At 36.8% G+C, this 12,930-nt stretch overlaps 1 protein-coding gene across 9 annotated transcripts in view; it reads left to right on the top strand.

Moving 5' to 3' along the window:
- Positions 1-12,930, top strand: part of WDFY3 (WD repeat and FYVE domain containing 3) — a 266,585-nt gene that overhangs the window by 155,237 nt on the left and 98,418 nt on the right. For all 9 annotated transcript variants that reach the window (XM_025425680.3, XM_025425694.3, XM_025425668.3 and 6 more), the window contains 6 exons: positions 810-991; positions 2,797-3,028; positions 4,978-5,138; positions 7,401-7,512; positions 9,230-9,420; positions 10,838-10,990. In XM_025425680.3, coding sequence (XP_025281465.1) covers positions 810-991; positions 2,797-3,028; positions 4,978-5,138; positions 7,401-7,512; positions 9,230-9,420; positions 10,838-10,990 — 1,031 coding nt within the window. The remainder of the gene's footprint in view (positions 1-809; positions 992-2,796; positions 3,029-4,977; positions 5,139-7,400; positions 7,513-9,229; positions 9,421-10,837; positions 10,991-12,930) is intronic.

Genomic DNA, 12,930 nt, shown 5'->3' with positions numbered 1-12,930 from the left:
TGCCACTTGCAACAATATGGTTGGAGCTAGAGGGTGTTATGCTAAGTAAAATAAGTTAGAGAAAGACATATACCATATGATTTCATGCATGTGGAATTTAAGAAACAAAAGAAGCAGAGGGGAACAATGAGAGATAAACCAAGAAACAGACTCTTAACTATAGAGAACAAACTGATGCTCCCAGAGAAGGAGGGTTTGGAAGGCAGGGTAAAATAGGTGATAGGGATTAACAGTACACTTATCATGATGAGCACTAAGTAATGTACAGAATTACTGAATCACTATATTGTACACATGAAACTAATATAATAAACCTTTCCACTCCATAAATTACCTCCTTACTACCAGCTATCATAGGGCAGGGGTCAGGGCAGTGTAACTACAACCTGAGAGCAGATAGTTGGCTCATTGTGTCATTGAGCAGAGCATATGGCAAGATTAAAATTTTTAGTTTTCCAACCAGTGCTGTAATGAAATACATGGCAAATGAGAATTTAAAAAGACCTTTTTAAACAGACCATGACAGATAAAAATCAATTAGTCTCTTTTTCTCATCTCTTATAACTTTATTTTATTGTCTTTTTTTATTTCATCAACTCTTATAACTTTATTTAATAATAACTGTATCTTGAGCAGAAGAAAGCAAAAATACATTCCAGGTTTTACTTGTTGCTACAGGTAACATTGTTGAGTGAAGAGGGTATTTTTGTCTATACCAGTATTATATTATTTTAACAAAGTCAAGATCTAGGTATGAATAATTGTTTGAATGAAGATGTTGAGTTTTTTCTTTCTCCTCTTTATTTTAGTTGATGATTTTAGTGAAGAATCTTCTTTTTATGAGATTCTCCCGTGCTGTGCCCGCTTTCGATGTGGAGAACTTATAGTTGAGGGGCAGTGGCATCATTTAGTTTTGGTGATGAGCAAAGGCATGCTGAAAAACAGTACTGCAGCCCTCTATATTGATGGACAGCTTGTTAACACTGTAAAGGTAAGCACACTTGTGCTTGTAAGTCTTAATCTGCCTTACGAGATAGTTTAGGGATAGATGTGTTTGTGTGTACGTATTTGCAGGGGTATATTTGAAATTACTGTTTTAATTTCAGAGTGACCTTTATTACCCATTTGAACAATGTGTTTAAAAGTCATGTGGCTGGCTGATTCTTATCACTTCCTTAGAGAAGAAGAGAAAGAAGAGGTTACTGAGTACTAAAGAAGATTGTAAATATGTTAGCACTTGAGCCGCAGTTTGCTAAGTGATTTTTCATGAAAGAAAAACCAGGTGAAGGATGCCTAAATAACCTATGAGCAGTTTTGTCACTCTGTCTTGTTATGCATTCCAGTAGACTATATTCCTTTGGAGCTGGAACGTTTTTATTCATCTTTGTTTTCAGATCATCCATTTAATAGCCCCTGATAATAGTAGTTAGGTATTCCAATACTGTTTGCTGAGTGAATGAGTGTATAATATTACTCTAGATATAGGTATACTATACTATGATATTCAGAAGAGAGAGAAGAGAATTGAAACAGCCAGTAAAGAACCAGAAGTTCCTTTTTTTGTATCAGGATGAATGCTGCTAGTTACTTCCGACAGAACTCAGCTAGCAAGCTGTTAAAATGCTATAGCTATCTAAAATATAGTATCCATTTTTATAGCAATTATCTGTTGAAAGAAGCAAAGTTTGTCCTCGTGTGTGAATTAAAGTTTAAAAAGCATTGAGATCGTTAGCTTCCTTGAATGTATTTTCTTCATTAATAATATTTTATTGTGACATTTGTATTTCAATAAGATAAACCCTAAAATCCACTCTGTGGGAATTGTATTGTTTCTTCTGTACACATGATTGCATTTGGAATGGGCTTGTGGATTCTCTAATAGGTTGCTCCTTTGTTATTTTTAATATTATTTAAAATAAAAATATCCTCAGCTTCTAGAATTGAGAGGTAGATTTATTATTAATATATTTACATCGTTGTTATCCCTGTGCCTGTGAGGAGTCAGTGGTCCCGTGAAACCAACTTTAGGCTGAGTGGTGGTCTTCATACTTAACTGTTAACATCACCAGAACTTTTCTGTAATATATGGAGTGATAGAGTAATCTGAAGTCGAGAACGTGTTACTGTAAAATATCCTTCGTACTATCGAGTGATAGAAGCTGCCTATACCATAAGAAACCACTTGACTTAATTTTCTCTTATGTTCTAATTATATAGTTACTACAAATGAATTGAATGATAATTTTGCACCTTGTCAGTAAACACTAGCGTAATTTCAAATCTGAGAATATATTTTACATTGAGATTATGTGTGTATTAATTACATAACAGACTGTTAAATTTTAGAACTTTTGTAGCACTTCACCCATTATATAAAACACTTCTCATGAATAATTTTGACAGACTCAGATTGAAGGTGACATAATTTCAAGACTACTTGAATTCCATAGTTGGAAAGCTCTGTTTTTATTTCAACCCAAAAATTTCATAGAAGCAATGTTAATCTGATATGCAAACCAATCCCCATACAGTAATAGTATCCCTCTATTTGATTGTTTCCCTTTCTTACATTAGATAGTTTATCAGAGAGTTGGATAATAGCAAATTTCCATCTTCCAAATCAGGTTCCAGAATCTTGGTCTGCCCTTGTATTTCTCAATCCAACTATTTTGTACATAAAGTTACATGACCTTGGAATAATGAAACTATATGCAGAAAGTGATTATTTTCCTGGTGAAAGTGGGAGATTTTGGTTTGTATCTCTTACATTTGCTTTCATTTTTTTTTTTTCTACAGCTGCATTATGTTCACAGTACTCCTGGAGGTTCAGGTTCTGCTAACCCACCTGTGGTCAGCACAGTCTATGCATATGTTGGCACTCCACCTGCCCAACGCCAAATTGCTTCATTGGTTTGGCGTCTTGGACCCACTCATTTTCTGGAAGAAGTTTTACCTCCTTCAAATGTTACTACCATTTATGAACTAGGACCAAATTATGTTGGAAGCTTTCAGGCCGTATGTATGCCATGTGAGTAACTTAATGTGTGAAGCTTAATGTGTGAAGCTGCCATGTAGGTACATGAATAAGTGCATATACACGTGTATATACAGGTTTGTATATAGGGTGTGGATAGGGTTATACATTGTTATCTTATAAAAGAGACTTCGCCTTCACTTTTCTTCAATGTGATATTATTGATGATTCACTCTTCTTCCAGATGCTCTCCTCCACTGATTGTGCTATACTTTCCTGATTTTTGTTTTCATGCCTGATCACTAACTTTCTAGTTTCTCTTATTGGCTCTAAGATATGTTTGCTCTCTAAGAGTCAAACTATAACCTTTTTCTCTTTCTATAATTTTTCCTAAATAAGCATTTTAATTTAGTTTTAAAGATTTTAATTGTAAGAGAGAGGGAGAGAGAGCAAGAGAGAGCACAAGTGGAGGGCAGAGAGAGGAGAAGCAGAGTCCTTGCTGAACAGAGCCTCACATGGGGCTCCATCCCAGGACCTGAGATCATGACTGGAGCCAATCAGGCAAATGCTTAACTGACTGACTCACCCAGGTGCCCCATATATAAGCATTTTAATGTGTTATCTACTCTGGTTAAAGAAAGGAAGGATGTTTCCAGAAAATACACACTCATAAATATTTTTCAGGTTAGACCAATTAACATCAGATTTCCTTATCCCTTTACTCCTACAGTCTACTTCTTGTTATCCTTTCTTCCTAAAGAAATTTAGAGTCAAAGGAACTGATGTAGCAGTACTTTTTCCAAGTGATGTTCTCAGAAGAATTAGGACAAGTTTATTGTAAATGATGATAATCCTGTGGCTAAGTTGTCTTTCTCTTGTGTTCTTTTTGTTTTTTTTAAGACTTTATTTATTTATTTGAGAAAGAGAGCACACACAGCATGACTGTATAGGGGGACTGAGGGAGAAGCAGACTTCCCACTGAACAGGAAGTGCAATGTGGGGCTTGATCCCAGAACCCTGAGATCATGACGTGAGCTGAAGGTAGATGCTCAACCAACGGAGCCACCATAGCACCCCTCTTTCACTCATATTCTTGATTTAGAGAGATCTAATAAGAGCTAAGACTGAGCACTCAGGCTCTGCAATAAGTTAATTCACGTGAAGGACAGAGCTGTTCTGAGTTCTTCACACGTAGTTGTTCATCTTTTTTTTTTTTTTTTTAAGATTTTATTTTTTTATTCATGAGAGACACAGAGAGAGAAAGAGAGAGAGGCAGAGACATAGTCAGAGGGAGAGGCAGGGTCCCAGTAGGGAGCCTGATGGAGGACTCAATCCCAGGACCCAGGAATCACAACCTGAGCCAAAGACAGATGCTCAACCACTGAGCCACCCAGGTGCCCCTTGTTCATCTTTTCAAACATTGGTACTTACATACTGTTTTTATAATCCCCATTTTACAGATGGGGAAACTGAGGCACAGAAATGTGTAAGTCACATATCTTTTAGGTGATAAAGCAAAAATTCAAACTTAAGCCATCTAGCTCCAAGACTTTATATTCTTAACTGTTCTGCTATGTTGCTTAGCTTAGAAGAATATAGAGAAGCACATATGGGGGCTCTCGTTGGGGAAGAGACCTACTGCAACAAAGCTTATAGGCATTCCACTCATGTTCATTTTCTTTCTCCTTTGAAGTTAAAGGGGGAAAGGTATGATTTCTTTGATAATACTTAAAACTCTTTTCCTTTATATTATGCTATTTGTAAAACACACTTTAAGATTAAAACTTAGAATGTAAAGGTCTATTACTAGGTGGTTTTCTCTTATTTTGTAAAAAGAAAAAAATGAAGAGCTGAAAATTTACAGTTTTTAAATTTAACCCTAATGTTCCACTTTAAAAGATTTTTCAAGTCCACCCATTTAAAAATGATAGTAAGAATAAAACATTTGTATAAGAAAAGGAGAAATACTGACAATTTTGAAAAGGATTATTCTTCATTTGAAGGTAAAGATGCAAAGTGTGAAGGTGTAGTCCCATCTCCTGTGTCATTAGTACCAGAAGAAAAGGTGTCATTTGGCCTATATGCACTCTCTGTGTCTTCCCTAACGGTGGCAAGAATCCGGAAAGTGTACAACAAGTTGGACAGCAAAGCCATCGCTAAGCAGGTAAGCAGAATGATTTCACAGTAAGCTGTGGCTGGTTTTCCCAGGAAAGTGTTTCAGAACATCATTATGGGTCCACCCAAGTTTGAATAGTTACTGAAAATAGTGCCTTTCGTGTATTGTTTATATTTGTTTTATTGGATTTGGATTTAAGCCAAAACATAGTTAGATAATTAGCTTAATTTGGAAAAGTGAGAATTTCCTTCTCTGTGCATGATTTATATTCTTTTTAAAATATTAATATTGGCAATTAAGAAATTGAATTACAGAAAATGAAAGAAAACAATTGCTATTTTTAAGGGTATCACGTAACTTTTTTCTGGATCACCTACTATGTGTCAAGTACCGCTTTGTTTAGGATACAGAGGTGGATATAGAGAAAATTCCTGCCTTTATGTTTCTTACATTGTAGTGGAAGAGACAGATGATAATAGCTAAAGAAATGACCTAATCTTAGGTTATATTAGAAGGTGAAGAGTGCAGAGAATAAAGCAAGGAAGGAGAAAGTGATCAACTTATAGTGCTAAATAGAATGGTTGTAGGAGGCCTCATTCTAAAGGTGAAATTGGAGAAGACTTGAAATAGGAGAGGCAGTAAGCCATGAGAACATGCAGAATGGGATATAGTCACAGCATGGGTGATATTGTCCCAGTGGTATAAGTGCTGAGGCCCTGAGGAAGGTCCATGCATGCTGTAGAGGTGGCGAGGCTGGAGCAAATGAGAGAAGACCTGGGTAGTAGAAGAAGAACTCAGATAGGTAATAGGTACTAGACTGTATTGGATTTATAGGCAGTGGTAGAGACATTGGCTTGAGCCAAGTGAGATGGGAAGCATTACAGGGTTCCAGACCTAATGAATGAAATGTTAGCCAGGATGGCTCTGACCTTCCTTGAATAGACTGAAGGGGGACAACAGACAAAGGTAGAAACAAGGAGACCAGTTTTATAATAATTCATATGACTATAATGGTGGGGACACCTGGGAGGATAGTGGTGGCCATGATGAGAAATGAGGTATATTTTAAAGATGAGGCCAACAGTTTTTGGAGATTGGGTGTGAATTATGAAGAAAAGAAAGAAATCAAGGATAACTCCAAGGTTTTTTTGCTCTAACATTGAGGAAAACAGGGTTGCTTTTTCTGATTTGGAGAAAACTTCTGGAAGAGTACTTTGAGAAAGAATACTCAGAACTACGTTTTAGAGAAATTTGAGAAGTATATTAGATATCTTAGTGGAGATCTCAAAGCCATTGGAAATGTGAATCTGGACTTTGACGTAGAGGTTTGAACCATGGATGTTCAGAAGTGATATCTAAAGCCGGGAGGCTAGATGCTTTTATCTAAGTATAGATGTGGCTAGAGAAGAGAAAGGTTCCAGACTGAGACCTGGACATCTAGTACTGGGGAGCTATGGAGATGAAGAACCAGCAAAAAACAGTGAGGAACCAGCAAAAAACAGCAAGAAAGGAGAAAAATGAGGAGAGTTTGATGTGATAGAAATCAGTAATTCACTGTGGCAAATGTCTCTGGTCCAGAAAAGACTAGGACTAAGGACTGACCAGCAGTGGGTCTAACAAGGTGGAAGTCGTAGGTGAACTTGGCAAGCTGTCTGGCTGATTAGAGGAGGCACAGCCCAAGGGAGGAAATCGAGAGAAAGGGAGGAAAGGATTTGGGAACAGTAAGTATTGACAACTCTTGTGCAGGCATATGTCTGTAAGTACATGGACCATCCTTCAAGGAACATGAACTATAGATAAATTTAGTTCTACAAGGAACAATAGAATTAAAGTTTTAGGATTGTGTTTGCTTTGAAAGCCCATTATGTGTATATTTGTGTTACATATGCAAAACGTATCATTTCTCTTTTGTAGGCATGTTTTATCTATAAACACTTGAATAAATTATGTGACATTTACTTGGATATGAAGTAAAGTTAATATTATGTTCACTGATCAGAAATACCGTGAGACAGCTAGTGTTAAGAACTTTAAATCCAAAGATCTCTGAAGCTATTTCCAATGAACCCCTCACCATCTTTATCTCAGTAGATTGTACTTAACTTACTATCTGTGACTTTCTATCCATAGGAAGAGCTTGCACACTTAAAAAAAAAAAAAAAGAATGTCCATGTTTTTAATATTCTGAGAAGAGAAAGAAATGATGTTACAAATCATGGTCGTGTGTTTGTTTTTTGTTTTTTTTTTCCAATCCAAATGTTCAGACTGTTCTTCTATAGTTACATTTTTCTCCCCTTTCCTATTCTTCAGTTAGGCATTTCTTCCCATGAGAATGCCACTCCTGTGAAATTGATACACAACTCAGCAGGACACCTTAATGGACCTGCACGGACAGTTGGAGCTACTCTGATTGGATACTTGGGTGAGTCAGATTGTCTTACTGTTTCAGACTCCTTTATTGGCCTTCAAATCTGCATTCACTGCATTCATATTTTATAGTGTTCTTACAATATTTAGAAATTAATAACAATCTCAAACTCCAGTCAACCTTAAAAATCATAACCTTTTTAAAAATCCCATTAACTTTTTCCCTATTTTGTCAGCACTAATGAGTGCCGACTACATATTTCTGTGTAATTTCAAGGTAAAATTCACACTACATTTAGGGATAGAGATGTAAAGATTTAGAAATATTGGTGATTATTGCATGGTTTGGTGCAGCAGTGGTGGCACCCGTGAGTGCATCTGTTATTTGGAAATGAGCTAGAAATAAGACCTCTGGAGTATAAACAGTGACTCCAAATATAGTAGAAGTTAAAGCTGGTGGACATTCTACAGAGCCTTGTACTTGATGTGTGCTTAAAAAGAGTTGATTTTTTTGGTTAGATAGAATCCTGAGACATAATCCAGTCATGTCATCCAAAATTCAGAACCAGCCATTATATATCTAAAGTACATTAATATTGGTTCTTTATTAGATTAATAAAAAGTTAGTGTTCTATTGGTCAGAATCCTACGTATTTATCAGTCCTTGGCAGTTTTTATTGTCTCAGTGATGTGTACATATCCTAACTTTGGTTTTCTTCATTAACCACATTGCATTATAAAACAGTTTTCTTTATGCTAATGCACATGTTAGTTTTTCTTTATTCAATTCAGCAAGTATTTACTGAGCTCTGCTCTATGTCCTTTGCAAAAATATAACAGCACATGGTATAGTAAAAAAAAATCAGTGAGTGAAGAGTTCAAAGATTGAGGTTCCTGCTCCTATTCTGTAACTGTGTGGCATTATACCAGACATTTGAGCTTTTTGGACTTCAACTTTCTTATCTATAAACTAGTAATACTGGCCCTAATTATTTCAGAGAGTAGTTTTCAAAATTTGGTGCCATAATATATGCAAATATTATGGATACTGCAAAGCACATAGAAATATAAAATGCATATTAGTTTTATTTTTGGAAAACTCAATCTTGATTAGTAGGCAAATGACATTCAAACAGTGCTTTCTTTTAAAAGCAAGGTTAGAAAAAAAAAAGCAAAGTTAGGAACATGGAAGCGAGGTTTCTTTAGTTGACATGAAGTGAGTTCTAGTGCTGGGTTTCCACATGCTTATGCTCTTCTGGAGTCACTGTCACTGGTGTACTGTTACTCAGACTATATAACTAGAAAGTTTTGAGTAATGGCTACTGATGTACCTTGCTTGGCTCATCTTGGGAATACTTGGTCTTTGCCAGGATGACATCCACAACCCATTCCCCAGTTCAGAGTTCAAGGGCTGTTACCTTCCCCAAGTTTATTCCCCAGCAGTACCTAGTCAGGCATTCTCCTCACTCACCTCAGAAGTGAATTCTCAGGGCCTTTATACTTTGCCTTTATGCTGTCCAAAGCTACACAGTCAAAACCTTTGAGCTTGCTCTCGAACCCCAACCCTTCTCTACTCACTCCTTTACTCCCACCTCATCTCTTAGTGTAGACATTAGCATTTATTACATTCCACATCCGACCTTGAATTTTTATTTAGAATTTTTATTATAGGATAGAGTATAATTTAAAATTAATTAAATATTTCTTAAGATGATTTATTCAGTTCTTGTTTACATAGGGAATTTAATTATTTTTCACTGTCTTTTAATCAGGAGTAAGAACATTTGTCCCTAAGCCTGTTGCCACTACTTTGCAGTACATTGGTGGAGCGGCAGCCATCCTGGGCCTGGTGGCCATGGCTTCTGATGTGGAAGGGCTATATGCAGCAGTCAAGGCCCTGGTTTGTGTTGTCAAGAGTAACCCACTAGCCAGCAAAGAAATGGAAAGAATCAAGGGCTACCAGGTTTGTAACCATAAAGCTTCACTCTCATGTTACTTCATGTTTAGGGGAAAAAAAAATCTAATTTTCATTATTATTTATATTTTTTCAAACTCTGGAAGAATTATTTCATCCAAATGTACTTTAAAGGTCAGTAGTTTTTTAGTAAAAGTAATATATTTCAAGTGAGAATGTGAATTGTTTATTTTGGCTCAAACTTTTTAGCCTATCTCATCAAATCTTGTTTCCTAAACTCTTGAATTAGGCTTTGTTATTTCAGTTATTCAGTTATTTCAGATCTATTTGCTACTTTAGAATTCTTTTTCTCTATGGAAATTGGAGTGAAATGAAATAGGGTCATATTGCCAGCCCACGCTAGCTGCTAAATGGGTGATAGATTGAGAGAGTTCCTTGTTTTCCTTGTCTCTCCCCTCCACATCCAGTCATCTTTTACTGACTGCCCGCCCCCGCTCTCTTACCGAGGGGATGTGAGAACCACTCTATAATACCTGTGCCATTGCTAGTCCTGAAAACTCAAGTGGGATTAAAAATATGCAGTATTCATGTATCCACAACCTACTAGGTTTAAGCAAAAAGTTATTTGTCAGAAAAGAAACAAGTATTTGGAGTAAAATTTAATCTCTTTAGTATAGATGAAGTATGAATGCCTTCTCCTACTATAGCCAGCAGTTCATTGCTAGTGAATAAACTGTTTACTGTTTGTTTTCTGTAGATTTAATCACATTATTTTGGTAAGTGTTCTATTTTGCAAAACTTTCAAAATGATTATTGTGGCATTGCTCACCACATTTCATGAAAATACACAAGCCCTCTAAATGTTCCAACATTATGAGGATGACTAATAATTCTATATCCATTCCAGAGATTACCATTCAACCTTTTAAATTTGAAATTATGAAGACTATGTTGCAAAAGAAAAATCCTTGTAGTGAAATGTAATAAAATGGAGAAAAAGAGTAAAAAAGTTGTATGTACATGTAGGCAACAAATTAAATATATGTGGATTGAAAGCGTTTATGTAGAAGATATTTTAATGATAGAGTAGTTGGGATGACCCTGCTTATTAGATTTGCTCTAATTTTATATTGTCAGGGATCCCTGGGTGGCGCAGCGGTTTGGCGCCTGCCTTTGGCCCAGGGTGCGATCCTGGAGACCCGGGATCGAATCCCACATCAGGCTCCCGGTGCATGGAGCCTGCTTCTCCCTCTGCCTGTGTCTCTGCCTCTCTCTTTCTCTCTGTGACTATCATAAATAAATAAAAATTAAAAAAAAAATTTAATTTTATATTGTCATAATAAAAATTTAGAAATCAGCTTGGAAGTCTCAAGGAATTGCTTTACATAGAGTTCGTGTGTGTGTGTGTGTGTGTGTGCATATATGATATGATTAATCAATGGGCATATGATACTGTTTCTTCTAGTTGCTGGCGATGCTGCTTAAGAAAAAACGTTCCCTCCTTAACAGCCACATTCTCCATCTAACGTTTTCCTTGGTGGGAACTGTTGATAGTGGACATGAGACCTCCATTATTCCAAATTCAACTGCCTTCCAGGATCTACTTTGTGATTTTGAAGTATGTATATGAACACTAATTGTTAATATACAGTCAATGAATCCAGGTCTTACTCTGCATGTTGATAGAGTTAAGTATTAAAAAATTTGTCTCTAGGATGTGTTTAAGTTCTATAATTTTATGATGCTCCTACTAGTGTCATTGGTAAAGTACAAAAATAGAATAGTGATGGGGTTTCTTCTCCCCAGGGGTATTCCAGTTTACAAGTGGTGTAGAAATGAAATGGTGTATAAGGCATTTATCTAACTATAGCTAATTTGCTGCTTTCTCTAGCATTATAAGAGGCAAACATATATTCATTAAATAATTCTAATAGGTACCACTTACTCTCATATATCCCTTCTCCATTTAACTTCCCATTCACAGTACTTTACGACTCGTCACTATATACTTTATATACTATACATTTGATGTCGGTATATATCTCCCCTGTGGGGCTGTGGACTTCACGTGTGCAGAGATCCTGTCTTCATTTGTATCCCTACCACCCAGATTGATGTCTAGTACTAAATGTTTGCTGGCTGTAATGTCTAGGCCACAACCCTTCTTTCTCATAACTACTATAATCTCTGTCTTTTGGGTTATTTTAAATTCCTAACAAACAGATTTTGTGAGCACCTGGGTGGCTTAGTGGTTGAGCATCTGCCTTTGGCTCAGGTCATGATCCCCAGGTCTGGGATTGAGTCCCGCATCACGCTCTCCCTCTGCCTATGCCTCTGCCTCTCATTCTGTGTCTCTTATGAATTAATAAATAAAATCTTTTTTTAAAAAAATCCCCCCAAAAAATAAAACAAAAAAACAGGTTATGTGCTCTAATTGCTTTCCTGAAACTTTATTTGAATGCATATTAGCATCCTGGCCCATACTCCATCTACAGTACCTGCAGCTCAGGAGCAAATTCTGCATTTGCTTTCTCTCTCTTTTTTTAGATTTTATTTATTTACTTGAGAGAGAGAGAGAGAGAGAAAACGAGTGGGGGGAGGGGTAGAGAGACAAGCAGACTCTCTGCTGAAGGGGAGCCTAATATGGGACTCAATCCCAGGACCCTGAGGTCATGACTTGAGCCAAAGGCAGACGCCTAACCAGTTGAGCTACCCAAGCACTCCAGTGTCTCCCTCTTTTTGCAGCTCCTGACTCTTGCTAGCCTGCAGCTCCTGTATCTTTCTTACTACTTGCCCCATAATTTTCTGGCTTGGAAATTTTTATTATTTTACTTAAAAATGTCCAACTTCTTTACCTTCTTTTGTTTTCTTTCCTTTTTTTTTTTTTAAGATTTTATTTATTTATTCATGAGAGACACAGAGAGAGAGAGAGAAGGAGAGAGAGAGGCAGGCAGAGACACAGGCAGAGGGAGAAGCAGGCTCCATGCAGGGAGCCAGATGTGGGATTCGATCCTGGGACTCCAGGATCATGCCCTGGGCTGAAGGCAGGTGCTAAACCACTGAGCCACTCAGGGATCCCCTTTTGTTTTCTTCCCTTCAGGTTCTTCCCACAGCCTCATCTCTACAAAGTTCAGCCCTAGATCTGAATCTCTAGCTTGGCATCTAAATTCCCCACTTAGTTCTGATCTCTTGATCAACATTTCCATTTTTATGTCCCAGTAACACCTAACCTGAACTTAACATCTTCCCCCAAATTAGTTCTTCCTTCTAACTGTATTTCTGTTAATAAAACCATTTCCCTAGTCACCGAGGCTTGAAATTGAAAAATCAGCTTTCTTCTTCTTCCCTGTTTATAAACAGTCTGAAATTAAGTCCTATAGACTATACTTCCATATTTCCTATAGTTTACCTTCTTGTTTCTACTTTTACATCCTAGCCCAAGCCCTGATCAACTCTTCTCTTACCTACTAGGGTAACTACCACTTCTTTCCTCCTTCCCTCAACCTATCCATAGATCTTTTGACCTCATTCTTTTAAAGCATAATCATACTAATTATT

Source organism: Canis lupus, chromosome 32 (genome assembly GCF_003254725.2).
Source record: "Canis lupus dingo isolate Sandy chromosome 32, ASM325472v2, whole genome shotgun sequence".
Taxonomy (NCBI): Eukaryota; Metazoa; Chordata; class Mammalia; order Carnivora; family Canidae; genus Canis; species Canis lupus.
Note: the sequence above shows the minus strand (reverse complement) of the source record. Positions and strands in the feature narration are given on the sequence as shown.